Source organism: Leucoraja erinacea, chromosome 15, assembly GCF_028641065.1.
Source record: "Leucoraja erinacea ecotype New England chromosome 15, Leri_hhj_1, whole genome shotgun sequence".
NCBI classification, from domain to species: domain Eukaryota; kingdom Metazoa; phylum Chordata; class Chondrichthyes; order Rajiformes; family Rajidae; genus Leucoraja; species Leucoraja erinaceus.
The window spans coordinates 9,007,548-9,026,851 of NC_073391.1; the positions used below are offsets into that span (position 1 = coordinate 9,007,548).

The following is a 19,304-nucleotide window of genomic DNA, read 5'->3' on the forward strand; positions in this document are numbered from 1 at the left end:
TCTTTTAATTTTCTTTTTTATCCCCTTGCATCATTTTGTGAAGTCTCTATCCTTTTGTGATAAAATATTTGAACTGCGGCAAAAAATAAGTTTAATACAAATATGTTATTACTCTATCCACACCCCTAAACACTGGATTTATACAACGAACCCCCAAAAGTATCTTATGGAATAACATTTACCCACAAACACAACCAGAAATAAGTTAACTAAAGATATGGTTAAAGGAACCAGTAAAGTGCATCTGTTCCTTTTCAATTGGCAGTAACACTCCAAATATAGGCATATCTTTATAGTACTGAAAGGAGACCTGAATAAATGATTTACAAAAGCACATTGAAGGCAAGGCCTATGAGAAAGTTTACACTGGACAGGAGAATTTTTGTAAAACCCCCAGTGTCAGTTATTCATCGCAACTGACAAAATGACAATATGTCGCATGAATAGAAATTTGCAGCATTAGTTCAATGCATCCAGTTGGTATAATTTTTGATTTAGTCATAATTTGAACTAAAAATCTGGTTTAGCAATGATGCCAAGAAACAATTTAACAATATGGAGTAGTGTTTCTTTGCATCAACTGCTACTTACCAAAAATAAAAATATTACTCCCCACATTTCACCCACTCACCCCACTCCCAAAGAAGCCCAGTGAATAGGAATGTTTAAGAAAGAACGGCAGATGCTGGAAAAATTGAAGGTAGACAGAAAATGCTGGAGAAACTCAGCGGGTGAGGCAGCATCTACAGAGAGAAGCAATATTCCTTCTCTCCATAGATGTTGCCTCACCCGATGAGTTCCAGCAATTTTTGACTACCAGTGAATAGGAATAGCTTTTTCTAAAAAGTACTGAGAAAGTTGAAGTGTTGTTAAATTTAAGGATGGATTATCTTGTACTGCAAAAGCATCCTGATGTTAAAGCACTGGCCAGACGTTTTCATTGCAAGCCTATTTAGAGAGATCATTCTAAATATAGACAGAACATTTTTAAGGCTATTCAAGGCCGCATCCATTACAAATCACTGAACAAATGCTGTAAAGCACAAAACATAGAGTATGTTGTAACAGAGGCACACCAAGTCCATTTAGTTCAAAAACTTGGAAATGTTTAAAAAAGTATTTGCAGCTGAAGCGATTTAAAAAACATTTATTTTTTTAAGACCAGATATTTCATTGCCAGTTTCAGTTTGAGATTTGTGATCACTAGTTGCTGTGCTATTTCAAAATCATGGCATTTAAACCCATCATAAAACCAAACCAAGTAGAAATCCTGGGTATTACAAGCAGCAAATTTATAAAATAATCAGAGAAATTTTGAAGTACAATAATCTTAATCAGTTATTTATCAAAATATTAACAAAATACTTAAGTCAGCGAATTAATCAAAATGAGAAAATAGGTCTTAACTGGATGTTTATTGCATTAGCATAAAACGAGATGAAATGTAACATTAATAAACAGAAGTTTAATTACAGCAAATCCTTTGGACGATGTTACTGCACCAGTTTAAATTCATGGAAGACTGTATTAAAAGCATGAGGCACAAGCCAAATTAATTGTGTTAACAAGTCTGAAAATTATATGACAACATCAAACAACCTGAAAATACATGTAGCCCCATAAATATATTCCATGAAAGGTTTATTCAAGTTTACTTTGACTTCCAATTATATGCAAAATGCGATGGCCCATATAATGGTGACTCATGACCATGGCAATCATCACTCCTTTGCAGCGAGTGTCAGGAACATGACATTTTCTATAAACTGTCCCGCTGAATGCACAGAAGTCATCAACAACAAATTAAGACTGTACAAAATACCATATCAAGAAATTTAACATTGGAACAGCAGCTGAAAATTTAAAAACTTAATTGGATAAGAAAATTAATTGGCTGAGAAATTAATAGCAAGGAAGAGCTCACAAATCATTCGATGCAAAACTAAAAGCCATGACCAGTCTCAAGGTTGGGCAAAAAAGTCCCAAAATTGCACATTAGCTATATGTATAAGCGAATGCTTTGGAACAATTAAACAAAGATAACTAACAACTTTCATAATTAAAACCGAATTAAAAATGAGCAGTAAAAAGGAAATTTACATGGAATATACCCAACTGGAGGAGTAACAGCAAAGCATTTTTAGCTTTGATGTGGTGGATTTAGATTTAACAGGACACGTAAAAGACACCTTTTAAGTACACTGAAAATTGATTCAATATGGACAGAATGAGAGGCGTTTAATTTGCATCAGTCTTCACTCGTGTGGCAATTACTCAATCACCTACATTTGAAGATAATTATGTCTTTAGTAATTGCAGCTTGAGTTTTGAGCAAAATAAAAAAAATTGAAAGCCGCCGTCTAAAAAACAACCTGGACACCTGAACTGGGAAGATAGGACATGTTTTGCAAATCCTTGACAATACCTTTAACAGCTCACTGGATCCATGATTGCTCTCTTGAGAAGGACGATCAAAACAAGGGAAACAAGTCAGATTCAAAGTTGAAAAGATCCTATAGGTTGGACATTTGGCATTAGCCAAGTTTAGCAGGATCAAAAAATATTTTATCAATTGATCATAAAGATGAAGAGGCAGATGCACAGAAATGCCATGATGCTGAATGAATTTACCCATAATCTACCTACCTAACGAGCAACCAAACAGTAGTGCTCTCACGAGCGTAGTAATCCCAAAATGCTCTTGCAACACAATTAAGTGGAAACCTTTTAACATCATCAAATGCTTTGCCAAGGAAGAAAACACAGAATTACACATCCTTTGACATTTATTAGTTTGCTTCACAAATTTCACATACTACTCAACAAGGCATCTGTCAATTTTATATTGTAGTTAGAACTGCAACTTTTAGCTACATTCACTTTTCAACTCTTGATATTGGGACTTTTGATCCTGTCAGCAACAGGAAGCCACATCCACTGCCTATATAGATTTGAATTATTATATGAAAATTTATGGGCAATTCATTTGCAATGCCGATGGCAAAAGCTCTAAGAGTCATCTACATCATTTTTATTTTCTACCTCTATCTAATGAAAATAAAAATAACCACAAAATTAAATACTGAAATTCAAGGCAGTTGAATTGAAGGCTCTCTCCCACTGAGAGCCAGTGTCCACTGATAACCACCCATGAAAGCTGTAGAAAAAGGTGACCGATAGAATAAGCACCCAGTAACATCCAATGCACAAATATGAAAACTAATTGTGTCCCATCCCGAACTAATACAATGTATTTTAGAGGATAGGCAAAATAACTGGAAATATAACGTTGCCTCCTGTCTTAAGGCTGTCTAAGGGAGAAAAATGGTTACAAATTTAAGCCCAACAGCTGACCATACCTGGTCTGAACCGATCTGATTTTTGGTCCAACCACCCAAAGAAATTACTTTGCTGTTGGCATGGAGGTGGTATCTAATCACATTGCTTCATATATAATTCGCTGGGGCAAGCTTCAAAAATCTTTTTTTTTTGCATTTCACCGCATAATTGATTACCCAATGTCGGAGTCAGAAACATACCATTCTACAATTTTCTCCATACTACTGAATTATCGATTTAAGTGATGGTTAAACAGCAAACAAATCCCCTGGAGTCAGCCAGCTTACTTACAAAATATTTGAATCATACATGCAATAAACTTGAAGTTTTAACATCACTCACCTGCTTTGGCTCAGTTAACTGTCATATTGCGAAAGAAGAGATCGGATTTCAGGTGTCAGGTGTTGAGCTGCCTTGGCAGCTTCTGTAATCGCCCTACGGTACACTCCTTTCTTCTTTCTGTTAAACCTCAACTTAAAATACTCCAAAAATGGAGAGACCTTCGACACAGAAAGCAGTGACGTTGTAGGTGATCCAAACCAAGACACTCTGGCTTCCTGCCACAATGGTGTCCCATTTTCCTTCTTGTTAACACTAATGCCAAGAATGCACGCAGGCCACCAGGGAAAGCCATGAATTTTCCCCCATACAATATCACCAACAGATATAGTCCTGCCTTCGGTTGTTACACATTTTGTGACAGTTTTGGTATGAAGTCTCACAGTTAAGGGTGGCACAGTCTTTTCTTCTTTGGAAGAAGATGACACAGATGCATCATCTCCAGGTGCAAAATCACATATTTCTGGTGAAGTTATTTCTGAACTAGAAGACTTTGATTCATCTAGACTATCATTACTACAGACCGATAAACTTGATGAATCTGCTCTTTTTTTCCTATAACTTAAATATACAGTCAGATCACCTTGATCCTTGCTCCGACGACTTCTTTTGTACCTCCATTGGTCCTCCTCTCCAGAACTCCCTGATGTCTCTATTGAACTTTTTCCTGTAGATTCTTCAGAATGAAGTGCACTACTATCTGATCTCCTTGTAGGTAGCACATCGCTATTTAGATTATCTACAAGCTCAGCCTTATAAATTGCAACATTGTCCCCGTTACTGAGCCGATGAGGTTTTAATCGAATTCTAGGTGGTGGGATGTCTGCCATGGAATGCAAAGGCCTAGTTAGTTTTAACTTTGGAATGGTTCCAGATGGACTAGAAAATGACTTTTCTGGAAGAACCTCCATCTCATCACCATTTGTATTCTTGTCCTGGTCCACACTTTCATTTTGCATTAACCGTTTAGGACAAAAAGGCTCAACTGAGCCATGTACCCGTGAGGGAATTTTCACAACCTTCCCTTTACCTTGAGGAGTGCTATATGATATTTTAATCACTGGGCTTCGATGCACCATCTCAGTAGAACATTTTTCATCTTTCTTTTCCTTTTTTAATTTCCTATTTTCACAGCACGTGACCTCAGGTTTCCTCTTTTCATTTTCCTCCACACTAGTTTTTTTGTCATTCTTATTATTATGTCTATCTTTGTCATCATCATCATCATCCTCCTCCTCCTCCTCTCGATTTAGTGTGTTTTTGCATTTTTCGCACAGCACCTGCCTAGGTCGCAATCTAATGGTGCTCATTATAAGCTTACCAGGATCGCGATTCCTTGACAGGCGTCTTTTTGTGCGTTTGATTGTCCGAGGTGGTGGCTGCGGAACCCACTGATTATAAGTCTGTCTCAATACCAAAGGTTGTGGCAGAGGTACACCTTCACAATAAGGTGGCAAACAAGGCACAGTTTTTGGTAATGGCTGAAGAGGTGAAACTTGTTCTCGGTTTGACATCTCGGTATGTTGCAAGTTGCAGGGCTGAGACTTAGTTTGACAGATGGACTGTTCTTTCCCGTCAAGGACTTCACTGGTGCATGATTCTGCAGGAAACTGGTTTGGTAGCAACCCACATAATCCTGACCTGGTGGACACAAGTATTCAAGAAACAAAGAGTTAACGGACACACCGACTCAGAACAAATGCAAACGTACACTCTGTTGCATTACTTGCACACCTTAAGTGGTTGAAATTTTAAACAGTATCTAATTATAAAGACTTGTGCAGATTATAATTAGAATACCAAATTCCATGGAACCTTGTCACTGCAGATGGCTTTTACTTGCAGTCTAAATTTTCAAATTTCACCTTAATGGTCCAAATTTTTATTTTCAGTTGGAGAGGTTAAAGCAAAGCAGTACTAGAAACATTTGCAGAGCAGAAGTTTTAATCAAAAGTTATGATGGCACTTTAATTATTTACCAGATTCAACATTGTATATTTAAATATATTTCCAAAGTGGACCTTTCTCAATTAAACATGGCAAATCAGTATATTCAGAGCAAACTGCAGAGTAACTACAATACCTTATTTAAACTTCCCTACAATGTCTCCTGCAAACAATGAGGAAGCGGAAAGTGCACAGGCAACAGATCACATTTGCAAATAAATTTCAAAGTCCTGTTTGTAGTTTATTCCATTTCATTGGCATAAATAATTTAACATTGCATATCAAAAAACCTTTCTTGAAATGTACTAAATCAAATATAAAAATTGTCAGGTAACTGGCTAAAAGTTTGATTAATCCCGGCAAAACAAAAAACAACTGGTTATTATGGGGCAGGGGGAAAGAGAGAGAAACACATTGAATCTCCAATTTTTCCCTCACCCACAATTTTAATCTTGATCCAAAATTAATTCCAATGGAGAACTGCTTTCCAGAAAGATTTAGGCAAGTGTTAGTCTTTGCGAGGATAGGCACTTGGCATTTATTGGCAGCACAGTATCTTAGCAATGATCTCCACCAACAAATAAAGGTACTGAAACCTGTTTATTTTAATGCATAACAGCTTATTTCCCTTGTTGCCACACCAGACAACATCAGCCTTGCACAAATTGACATAGAGCCATGACACAGGACCTGCATTTCATTTTAATGGCATGGACTCACCAGGGAAAAGGGTTGCAACTACATTGCACCTGCTCCACGGCAAATTAAAGCTCTAGGTTTGATTCTGTGGATTTTATCCAGGCCTTGATTATTTTCCTTGTTTAAAAAAAAAACGAAGACGCAAGAAGATGCTTGGTACAGAATGGTCATCTTCAACAGTGTGAAGCAGAATGCATGAAGGTAATTACCACCTTATTCCACAAAGATAAACACAAAATGCTGGAGCAACTCAGCGGGACAGACAGGCAGCATCTCTGGAGAGAAGGAATGGGTGACGTTTCGGGTCACGAAATGTCACCTATTCCTTCTCTCCCGATATGCTGCCTGTCCCACTAAAAACTTAATTATCAGACAATGAAGAGGAGCAGGTTGTCAACACCTCTTGAGCATCTAATCAGGCATAGTTATCCATGCTCAAGTTGGAACAGAGCATTCAGCCAATGAGAACAAAAATCCAATCAAGATTTTACTACAAGAAAACAAGCAGATAACTTTTATCTTATGACTGCCAGTGTGATTTTAGGTTAGGGCAATCCTGACACTCCAATTAAAGCACATGATTTGAAATGAAAGTAATAATATGGTGAACCAGGGATCCTTTCTGGAAAATGCACTAATCACACATAGATATCTATTAGGGAGAGCATGGTCAACATCCTGTGCATGACAATGTGTACAATTGCTAAAATTGTAGTATATCAACTACTTCAAGAAATTTTGAATGGAAGTTGTGGTGTGTGCAATGCATTTCGTTGTCTCTGTACTGTACACTGACAATGACAATTAAAATTGAATCTGAATCTGAATCTGATTTTTATAGAAAAACAAATTTAGTGCTCAACACCCCAAATTGATAAACAGGCACCAACATGCCAAAAATAGTTCTGGTAAAAAAACATTGCAAATGTGCATTTCTTCTCTTCTCCCCCACCACAAATGGTTCTTGACTGGATGGCATCTGAAATATGGGACTCAACGTGCCAATAACGTGGGGATGCCCATTCAGAATGGTGGTATTCGATGGCATCTGATAGTTCCACTTATTACGAACCAGGTCACATTGGGGGCAGCACTGAAAATAATTCATCCCTCAAATTTTGCAAAGCAGGGTCACTCACCACAGATTGTGTGTTTGATCCGAGGCCAAGTCCCCATCTCCCTTGTGCTGGAGGGGGCCTGGTGCTTGTTTGCAGAGCGCGGGTGCATGGGTGGCTTCAAACTCAAGTTATTGAGACCATCTAAATTATTAACATAAAAGGTGTGCATTTATTTTGTTAAGGCGAGACTTACTTCTTGGCCATGTCTATCAGGATGCCGGTGAAGCTGCTCCCTCCGAAGTTGGTGGACACCACCACGGTGCCGCTGACGACGTGCTCCACGGTGACGGTGAGCTGGGCCCCGGCTCGTAGCCCCGCTGTGGGTGCGGGTGCAGCTGCGGGTGGTGGTGGCGGGCTGAGCGCCGCCATCTTGTTGTCGGGGCAACGCCGGGGGCTGCGGGTGGGGGAGGGGGTGACGCAGTGGGGAGCGAGTGGACGGGCGCACGTGCACGCGCACGTCCCCGCGGGCTCCGTGCCCGCGCCTCGCCCGTCAATCACAGCCCCCCGGCCCGGTGCACGAGCGCCCGGCGCATGCGTCCCATCTCTGGCAACACACTGAGTGCACAGAAGATTCACACGGGAGGCGAACAAAATGCACCCTTCCTTCCCTGCAAAATAAAGCAGAACATATATATGTGTTTAATTAAAAAGCAAATAAACACCCTCTACAACTATTTGCAACTAAATCCCACTTCCCTCGCACGTGCGACCGAGTCCAGATTAAACAGAACTTGATCTACCTCCTTAGCATCCCATTTTCAATTTGCAGCATTAAAATATAATCTCATCCATGCAGAACTGTTTAGAGAGAATTGGGGAGGTGCTTAATTAAGATTCAATCATGCCCTTTGTTTTCATTATATGGAAATCTAACGCACTGGCCTTAGCAGCTTTCCAGCATTTGACCATGTTGCCTTCTTTCAATTCTGAATTACAATTAACATTTCCAGGATCTTTATTTTAAAAAAAAACATTCCAGACATCAAAAAAAGTGGTTTATGCATAAGCTGCAGGCCTACTAAATACTGTAAGGTTAAACAATTGTGCAGGCAACCATCAACGTGATTTAAAGTACCCACGTAGATCCTTTTCCTGAGCAGAAATGCAGCACTTCTACATTTTTTCAACCCATTTAACATAATTAACCTTAAAATAAAGTCACGACGCTTAGTACAGGACAATAGCCTAATACATCATCCCCGTTGGCCTACGAAGTACGTAAACCAAGTCATTTTAATTAACAAGAAACTTTACACTGTCCGTTTTAAGATTCTGATATATATATATCTGCAACAAACCAAGGGATATAAAAGAGATTTTCTTTTCAAAAGACACATCAAAACATAGTCTAAAGCATCTCCCTATTTAAAAAAAGAGCAATAAATAATACCTGAGAATGCACCGACTGAATACAACACGTAGACGGTTTCCTGAAAGTACACCAATTGAAGTCTTTAAAGGTTCCAGAACCAAACGCCCCACAGTGGCCTAATGAGCAGGATGATTAATATAGCGATGCAAAGGATGGATTGCGGAAGCGCTAGACAGCGTCCTCTTGCGGGTCGATTATACGTGTCTCAATATTGTCAGTTACTTGCTTCCACTGTAAGTGAATCCATTTATCAGTGCCTTTATGCTGTTTTTCGCATTTCGACGCAAACAAAATTTTTCTTAGAATTGTAAACTTTCCAAAGAGAGTAAAAACAAAGGCCATACTTATACTTTCAGTATTTTCCTTCCTGATCCTCCAAAGGGATTTGCCTTTGCTCTCTCTTAATAGCACCCCCAGTCTTCACCTTCAATCGGCCACCCTTGCCATCTCTGCCACATCTACCACGAAACAACTCTTTTCCCCTCCTTATCCCTCTCGAAATGTTAAATCAGCCTCCCCCCGCTGACAACCTCTTCCATCACAACACGCCCTCCCCTTCCAGCGCGTCAAACTGGAACGCAACACTTTTACCTTCTCCACAATGGGCCTAAAACGCTTCTTTGTTGCTCACAGCGTTATCTCCTCCTTCATATTAGAGAGAGCAATGGTGGAAAAAAGTGGCTACTTTGTGACTGAGCTTCTGGTCACCAGGTGCCGTCATCTCCATTCCCACCTCAGCCTCTGCACTCCCAACACCCACATGCAGAAATATCATTAAACTTATACTCTGCCGTTATACTCATCCCTTCCATTTTTACTTCTATTTCCATTGCAGACAATTACTCTTTCCAACAGTGCACCCTTTCACAGAATCATCCAATTATTATTTTCTCCTGCCATCACCACTGCCCTTCCAACCCCTCTCAGCCCCAGTCTCCACATTCCTTGCACTCTTTGTATTGTTACTTTCACAGATGGATGCAAAACTGAGACATGTTTGCATAGCCTTGCCCTTGCATCGGAATTATTGTGCAATGGATATTTAATTAAAGGTTCGTGACTCTGCTGAAATGTATACAAAACCTATATGTGCACAAAACTAATATAGCATGAGCTTATTCTTTGGTTCATGTTCCTTGGTTCATTGGTATATTTTCTTTCTCATTTTTGGACAGGATTTTTATTCCCCCGACACTTTCCTTGCCACCCAGTACAAAACTCCCTGACATTACATCACCGGTAATATAAAATTCAAAATACATTAGCAACGTGGCTTTCAACATCATAAGATCATATTGATAGGAGCAGAATTAGACTATTCAATCATGGCTGATCTATCTCTCCCTCCTAACTCCATTCTCCCTTCTCCCCATAACCCCTGACACCCATGTTAATCAAGAATCTTTCTATCTCTGCCTTAAATATATCCACTCATTGGCCTCCACACCCTTATAGATAATAGGTGCAGTAGGCCATTTGGCCCTTCGAGCCAGCACCACCATTCAATGTGATCATGGCTGATCATCCCCAATCAGTAACCCGTTCCTTTCTTCTCCCCTTATCCCCTGACTCCGCTATTTTTAAGAGCCCTATCTAACGCTCTCTTGAAAGCATCCAGAGAACCTGCCTCCACCGCCCTCTGAGGCAGTGAATTTCACAGACTCACCACTGTGAGAAAAGGTGTTTCCTCGCCTCCGTTCTAAATGGCTTACTCCTTATTCCTAAACTGTGGCCCCTGGTTCTGGACTCCAACATCGGGAACATGTTTCCTGCCTCTAGCATGTCCAAGCCCTTAACAATCTTTAGCAAAGATATCCACAAAGAAATCTTCTGTGGCAAAGAAATCCACAGATTCACCACCCTCTGATTATAGAAATCCCTCCTCATCTTCTTCCTAAAGAAGATCCTTTAATTCTGAGGCTATGACCTCTAGTCCTAGACTCTCCCACTAGTGGAGACATGCTCTCCACATCTACTCTACCCAAGACTTTCATTTGGTTCTTTAAAAAGATTATTTATTTAAAGTAATGGTAGTTTTTCTTTCTTCAGAGATGCCGCCTGACCTGGTGGAGATTTCCATCATTTTCTGTGATTTCAGAATTGTGAGTGTGACCTCCATTTGTTCTTGCTCTTTAAGATCTTATTTACTGATAGAACCACAGGGACACATGACAATAAACTCACTTGAACTTGATGCAGAGAGATAAAGAACAATGAATGAAAGGTATGCAAAAAAGTAACAATGATAAAGGGAACGGGTGTTGGGTGAAAACAAGAAGCAAGTGCGATGTAGCTGAGGGAGGGATGGAGTTAGAGGGAATGCTGGGGTTACTTGAAGTTAGAGAAATCAATATCATACCACTGGGCTGTAAGTTGCCCAAGCGAAATATGAGATGCTGTTCCTCCAATTTGCATTTAGCCTCACTCTGATAATGGAGGAGACCTAGGACAGAAAGGTCTGTGTGAGAATGGGAAGGAGAATTAAAGTTTTTAGCAAGGGTTGATTTGTTCTGGATAGTGTCGAGCTTCTTGAATGTGGTTGGAGTTATCTACGCAAGCGCAGAGTATCCTAACACTCTGAGAAAGTGGTCTCAGACCTGAAACTTTTAAATTATTTCACAGCTACTGCCTGATCTGCTGAATCATCAAGCCAGCCACAGTTATACAACAGAGAATGGGTCATTTGACCCAACTAACTTGCCTACCATGACAATTAGTGAAGTGAACTAGTAGTACAGTAGTAGAAGTAGTGAATATTGCTGAACAAGGGTCTCGACCCGAAACGTGACTCATTTCTTCTCACCAGAGGTGGTGCCTGTCCTGCTGAGTTACTCTGGCATTTTTTGTCTGCCATGATAACTAGGTTGCCAACCTGAGCCACTCACTCCTATTTACCTGCCTCTGGCCCATAACCCTCCCTAACTTTCCTATCCACGTACCTGTTTAAATGTATTTTAAACATTATAATTGCACCTGCCTCTACCACATGGTCTGGCAGCTCATTCCATATACCCACCACTCTCCATGTGAAAACATCCCTCTCGGGTGCATTTTAACTCTTTCCATTATTACCTTAATCCTGTGTTCTCCAAATTTAGATATCCCTACCATGGGAAAAAGATAATGCTCATTAATTGTATCTGTCTATCATGATGTTATATACCTCTATAAAGATATTTTGTCTCTTATGCTCCATGGGGAAAAAAATGATCCAGACTATCAAATCACTCCTTATACTTGAAGCCCTCCAGTTTCAGCAACATCCTTGTAAATCTTTTCTGTATCCTTTCCAGTTTAAACATATTCCACAACATCTTGTACAGCTGTAACATGAAGTTCTTGAATGAATATTGATTTGTCTAACTTCAAATAACCCCTGCATTCCCCTTCTCTCCACCCCTCTCCCACCCAAATCGTACCAGCTTCAAAGTTATCTTGTTGAGCCTCATTGTTAGCTGTTTGTTCTCACCTAACAAACAGCTAACAATGGCCTGGTTCCTTTATCGTTGTTACTTTTTTTGCAAATCTTTCATTCATTTGTTCTATATCTCTCTACATCACCGTCTATATCTCTCGTTTCCCTTTCCCCTGACTCTCAGTCTGAAGAAAGGTCTCAACCCGAAACATCAGCTATTCCTTTTCTCCAGAGATGCTGTCTGACCCACTGAGTTACTCTAGCATTTTGTGTCTATCTTTGGTTTAAACCAGCAACTGCAGTTCTTTCCTGCACATCTTGTATTCAATGCCCTGAGCAATGAAGGCAGGCATGCCAAACAATTTCCCCACAACCCTGTCCAACAGTGTCATAATTTTGAGCGAACTATGTACTTGTACCTTGAGATGTCTCTTTTCTACGACATTCTCCTGAACCCTGGAGATTTAAGGGCCTGTCCCACGGCGATTTTCTTGGTGACTGCCGGCATTATATCAGTGTCGCCAAAAGATTTAGAACATTTCAAAATGCAACGGCGACAAAAAAAATGTTACGACACTTGAAAAAACACCGTGCGCTATACATCATCCCACCGCGTCATGCTGCGTCACCGCCGCATCACACCGCAAATTTTTCGGTGACCTGATACATCAGTCAATGACGCTGGCAGTCACCAAAAAAATCGGCAAGTGGGACAGGCCCTTTACTTGGTCTGTCCTGCCCTGGTTTGACTTCTGAAAGTGCAACACTTTATCCAAGTTAAATTTCATCTATCATTCATGGGAAGAGCTGTATAGGAGCAGTTAGAAAGTGATATAGGAGTGTTATGTGCTGCAAATAGTAGGTCAGGGCGTGCTAATGGAAGCAAACAAAGAAGCAATATCTCAAATGGATGCCCTCAATTAAAAATGGACATTTCTCACATAGAAAGAGAAAGAGAAAACACATGATCAGAAGTTGGATAATTTGATATTGAGTTGGGAAGGCTGCAATATACCCATATCGAAAATGAGATGCTTGCCTTGGGCCTTGTTATAGTACAGGAGCTGGGTCAGTGTGGGAATGGGATAGGGAATGAAAATGGCAGGCAACAGAAAGCTCAGGGTCACCCCTTGGTAACTAATTTCCCTCCTGGGATAAGTAAAGTTCTATTATATTGTATTGAACACAATGGCTCTGCAAAATGGCAAGTCAAAGTACATTAGATTTCTCCAATGTAGGAGAGATCATTTAGCGAACACCAAATGTAGATGTTGGATGCGTTACAGTTTCAGTCCCTAGTTGGTGGGAAGGTTGATCGTCTGCAGTTCCACGAAAAAGTGCCACAGGAGTTTGGTGGGAACAGAAGAGAGATCTGGAAAGTTACTACCCTTTGAAATGCTGAAAGGAGTGGAGAAGGGAGGGGCGAGGGTGGGGCAATGGGGGCAAGTGAGTGTCACGGGTCTATGTGTTTGCTGGGGGAATCCAGTTGGAGTGATCAGAAATTACAAAAGGGTGGTCCATTAAATGTGGAGACTGGGAGGGATGTTTGGTGAGCTCTGTCTTGCTCTGGCCTTATCGGATGCCAGATCATGCTGGATGTGCATGGTGCATTCCTGCTCTTATGCCTTATTAATAATTTTAAATTAAAAAAAACATCAACATGTGCCTGAGTGTCATTATTTATGACAGTGATTAAGTGTGATTGTAACATTTACTGAATTGGTGGTTTAAAGTTGTGACAATATCAGGAGATATTTCACAAAGTGGGGTCAGTTTACTGAGGGACATGAACTGGAAGTGGAGTCGTCTGTGAGCAAAAGGTTCTGATACTGAAAGAGGATTGAAGATGGATGAGAAAACTGCACAGTGGATCAGATTGCAAGCAAATGTTCATTATTAAATAATTACAGGTAGGAACACAGTCAGCAGTACCATCAGATCATTTAGAAAAGCTCAATATTTTAGTAAACAGCTTACACTTAATTTCATTATATTATCGTGTGTATAATTCATCATTTTAGCAATACAGAGTGTCAGATTGAAGAATTGCTTGAGATAAAAACGATAACTGTGTAATAAATGTTATTGCTAATAGCAATCCTATCAATTAATGATGGAAAAAAACATTCTAACTGATCCCAGGCTTCTGATGATGGTTTTAAATTTATGCTCCCAATTACTGAATCAGCAGAAGTACTTCTTGTCATTTAGATTGCAAAATACCATGATTTTTAACATAAGGGAAGCCTTTTCTTTAACTCCCTTATTCTTACAAAAAGACACATGTGATTATACTCTGGTAACAAAAAGTCCATCACTCTATCATGTTAGGGAATTATCTGCACAATTTTAATACAATTCTAAAAGTCTTTAGCCTTTCCTTATTTTTGAATTGAGTAACAATTATTGTTACTGTAAGTCCTGGCCAATAGCGCTGCTCCCAAATTCAAACTATAACCAATGGCAGGGGACTGCATCACAGCAGCCCCCCCCCCCCCCCCCCCCCCCCCCCCCCCCCTTGGGAACAAAGTGCTATCAGCCGCAGACTGGCGCGTAAAGCAATACACAATGCTACAGACTTGGCGCGCAAATGAATACACACAGCACCAGACTTGCCGTGTAAAGGTCATACACACAGCGCTACCGGCCTTTAAACATAGCGCTGTGGCCACAGTGCTATGGGTCATAGACTGTTCGGGAAAATTCTCGTATAACAGGATGCCAAACATCCCTTTCCTGCATTTTACCAAGTTATTTCAGATGTGTTATAAAGCCTTTGGCTGGAACAAGAAATTCTATATTTGAACCCCATTTCAAGCCTGAGGGTACATTTTTAGTTTAGTTTAGTTTAGAGATAGAGTTCCGAAACAGGCCCTTCAGTCCACTGAGTTCGTACCGACCAGCAATCCCTGCACATTAACACTATCCTACGCATACACTAGGGACAATGTACACTTATACCAAGCCAATTAACCTACATACCTGTACGTCTTTGGAGTGTGGGAAGAAACCTTAGATCTCAGAGAAAACCCACGTGGTCACGGGGAGAACGTACAAACTCCATACAGACAGCACCCGGTGTCAGGATCAAACCGGGGTTCTGGTGCTGCAAGCGCTGTAAGGCAAAAACTTCACCTTTGCACCACTGTGCCGCCCTTAATGGCCATACCGTACATGGTCTAAGTTGACTCTTCAGAGTGGTGCAGAAATAATTGTTGTAAGTATCAACATTTTCTTCCTTTCTATACTGTGGCAACCAACGCCACACACAATATTCCAGACGTTGCCTCAGCAATATTTCATGAAGCTGTACCAAACCCTTCTGCTCACAGCCTACGTAATGTGATCAATTTCTGCTGGTAAGAAGCTTAGCACCACTGTGAATTTCACCTTCAAAGATAGACCGGTCCAGGCATAGACTGGATCTCTACCTACAGAAGGTTTAAGATCTCAATGACAATTGGTTTAGATCATTTTAGAAATTTAACCTTATCTCTGGATTCAAGAGTCACAAGTGTTTTATTGTCATATGTCTCAGATAGAACAATGAAATTCTTGCTTGCTGCAGCACAACAGAATATGTTCCAGAGAGTGGTGAATCTCTGGAACTCTCTGCCACAGAGGGTAGTTGAGGCCAGTTCATTGGCTATATTTAAGAGGGGGTTAGATGTGGCCCTTCTGGCTAAGGGGATCATGGGGTATGGAGAGAAGGCAGGTACGGGATACTAAGTTGGATGATCAGCCATGATCATATTGAATGGCGATGCAGGCTCGAAGGGCCGAATGGCCTACTCCTGCACCTAATTTCTATGTTTCTATGTCTATGTTTCTATGTAAACATAGTACATAACGGGAGAAAAAGAAGTTCAATGTATGTATATACACATGTACACATACTCAATAAATAAACAATTATAGTGCAATAATAATAATAATCGTCTATTGTAGTTCAGAGCTTATTTGTTGTTGTGTTTAATAGCCTGAAAGCTGTAGGGAAGAAGCTGTACCTGAACCTGGACGTTACAGTTTTCAGGCTCCTGTACCTTCTTCCTGATGGTAACGGTGAAATGAGTGTGTGGCCAGGATGGTGTGGGTCTTTGATGATGTTGGCCGCATTTTTCAGGCAGCGACTTCGATAATTCCCTTCGATGGTGGGGAGGTCAGAGCCGATGATGGACTGGGCAGTGGTCACAACTTTTTGCTGTCTTTTCCGCTCCTGGACATTCAAGTTGTCGAACCAGGCCACGATGCAACCAGTCAGTATACTCTCCACTGTGCACCTGTAGAAGTTCAAGAGAATCCTCTTTGACATACCGAATCTCCGTAATCTTCTCAGGAAGTAGAGTCGCTGATGTGCTTCTTGGACTGATCAAGGCATCGGAGGTTTTTGCTTGAAGATTTGGATGGGGAATAAGCCCTTTAGGACATAGCTACTCTGCCTGCACTGTATTTCATAATTATAGGCAAAGCAGAGCAAGGGGGCTCAGTAACAATGAGGCTTGTTGCCTGGTCAGGAAGGATTTGTGTCGATCCCAGAAGGACCAATGGACAAATTACTTTGAGGCTACAATTGAATTAAGTCGTCAGTATTTACCCATAGTACCTGTTGATGATTCTGTGATAAATACTGTCCCATAGTCATTCAGCTTGAGACTGTCTGAGGCTCAATTTTAGTTGCCAGATTGAAAAATGATATCTGGTGTTGCATCCAGATTTTGAACCATGTTGCCAATTTCCCCACTTAAACATGGGGTTACAATTCTCATATTGAATTATCGTGAACTTAATTTTTCTCTCGTTCTTCTTCTCTCACAATATTTTGGTCTTGGGCTAATGAGTGGACTGTAACATATGATCCACAGCAGTGGTTACCACATTATGGGAGAATCTCCCATATGTACTGCTGCAAAAAATAAAAGTAATGATCTCATCAGAAAATTACAGTGATACTCAATTCCTTATGTCACCTCAGTGCAAGTGTCTGAAATCCATTTATAGACCAAATGAAGAAAGGGACATATGTGCAGAACTCCTGAAATGTAGTTAATCATTAACAGAGTGTGCAACAAATTGACTCTGGATATATTTGCATGTTTTAAAATTAGGTACAAATAATTCTATGCGTATGGACTAATTACAACAGTAGTGCCCATTACTCTTTCATTGCTGCCCCAATATGGCACAGAGTTGAGGGTTGAGGAGGAAGTATGAGTTGGCTGTTCAGCACAGCATGAATGAGTTTTGATATCTTTGCTGATCCTTACGTCTCAGATTCACAAAGACTGTAATCTTAATTTCAGAATTGTGTACCAGAGTATGCAATGTGGCTCATGTAACATCAATTGGAATTTGACCAATGTTATTTAGATATCCAGAAATCGTCAGAGGGCAGAGCCCCACAGAAAACACAATTCTTGACGTAAAACTCTTGACAATTCGCCACCCTTTCGGCTCCAATAATGCTTGTTTGTCACGCAGATTTTCCAGACTATTGGATGGTATTTCTACTAATTCACAAAGAGATTTTTAATTGACTCTTTTTTTCAATGTTACATCTTATTATAATAGTTTTTTCCATGAACTGGTTACGTTTAAAGGTAGTACAGGAATTGCGGTCGGAGCGAGTGGGACACGAGAATCATGGCTCAAATGATTTGAAGAAAGCACAGGAACTGGGGGTCAGGTGAGTGGGAAGGCAGAGCAGCAAACATCATCTTGTGAACCATTTGTTGCACCATTGGCATTTTTGAGTCTATGCGAAACACAAAATGCTGGAGTAACTCAGCGGGTAAGGCAGCATCTCTGGGGAGAAGGAATGGGCGACGTTTCGGGTCGAGACCCCTCTTCAAACTGATGTCAGGGGAGGGGGCGGGGCAAAGATAAAATGTAGTCGGAGACAGTAAAGGGCCTGTCCCACGAGCATGCGACCTGTATGAGGCAAGCGCGACCTAAAGGGCCAGTCCCACCAACATGCGCCTGCATGCGGCAAGCGTGACCAAACCAGAAGCGGGAGCCTCGCGGAGGTCGAGTGAGTGACACAGCGTTGAGGCGGCTGCGGGCCGGCAGGCCGTTGCCGCGCGGAATTTTTAAACACAGTCAGTTTTTCGGAGCCCCGCGCGATGTCAGGACCAGCTCCGCACAACTCCATACGGCTCCGGCAATCGAAGTGGGACCGGCCCCGCGAGGCCGTACGGCTCAAGCGACCACGTTAGGGTCACGCTTTGCCACATGGAGTCGCATGCTCGTGGGACAGGCCCTTAAGACTAGTGGGAGAACTGGGAAGAGGGAAGGGGATGGAGAGAGAAAGCAAGGGCTATCTGAAGTTAGAGAAGTCACGTTCATACCGTTGGCGTGTAAACTACCCAAGCGAACTATGAGGTGCTGTTCCTCCAATTTGCACTGTCCTCACTCTGACAATGGAGGAGGCCCAGGACAGAAAGGTCAGTGTGTGAATGGGAGGGGGCGTTGAAGTGCTGAGCCACTGGGAGGTCAGGTAAATTAAGACGGACTGAGCGGAGGTGTTGAGCGAAACGATCACTGAGCCTGTGCTTGGTCTCGCCAATGTAGAGAATTTGACACCTGGAAAAGCGGATACAGTAGATGAGGATAAAAGGAGACAAAAAGTAGAAAAGGAGACAAAGGGGTGTCAGGCGAGAAGAGAAGAGGAGTGAGAGAGGAGAGAAATATATGCCAGAGGAGGCAACATAGGTGGAAGGGAATGGAGGAAGGGTGATGGGATCATGTGGGTGTGCACCAGGGTGGAGAGGACACAAAAGAGAGGGGTAAATTATGGAGGGAGGGGGGGATGTTATCCAAAATTGGAGAATAAAAAACTACATGGTAAATGGTAGGGAATTGAAGAATGTAGGTGAACAGAGGGATCTGGGAATAACTGCACAGTTCCCTGAAAGTAGAATCTCATGTAGATAGGGTGGTAAAGAAAGCTTTTGGTGTGCTGGCCTTTATAAATCAGAGCATTGAGTATAGAAGTTGGGATGTAATGTTAAAATTGTACAAGGCATTGGTGAGGCCAATTCTGGAGTATGGTGTACAATTTTGGTCGCCTAATTATAGG

The 19,304-nt window shown here is 41.2% G+C and overlaps 1 protein-coding gene across 5 annotated transcripts in view; it reads right to left on the reverse strand.

Moving 5' to 3' along the window:
- pwwp2b (PWWP domain containing 2B) overlaps positions 1 to 9,257 on the reverse strand; it is a 38,699-nt gene extending 29,442 nt beyond the window's left edge. For 3 of the 5 annotated variants that reach the window (XR_008724649.1, XM_055646647.1, XM_055646648.1), the window contains exons 1-3: positions 8,833 to 9,257; positions 7,636 to 8,050; positions 3,682 to 5,319 (exon numbers count right to left, since the gene is read on the reverse strand). Coding sequence is in view for 4 of the 5 variants with exons in the window: in XM_055646647.1 (XP_055502622.1) it covers positions 3,696 to 5,319; positions 7,636 to 7,811 (1,800 nt within the window). In the remaining variant the exon portion in view is untranslated. The other 2 variants (XM_055646646.1, XM_055646649.1) reach the window with 2 other exon arrangements.
- Between the last annotated feature and the right edge of the window lie 10,047 nt (positions 9,258 to 19,304).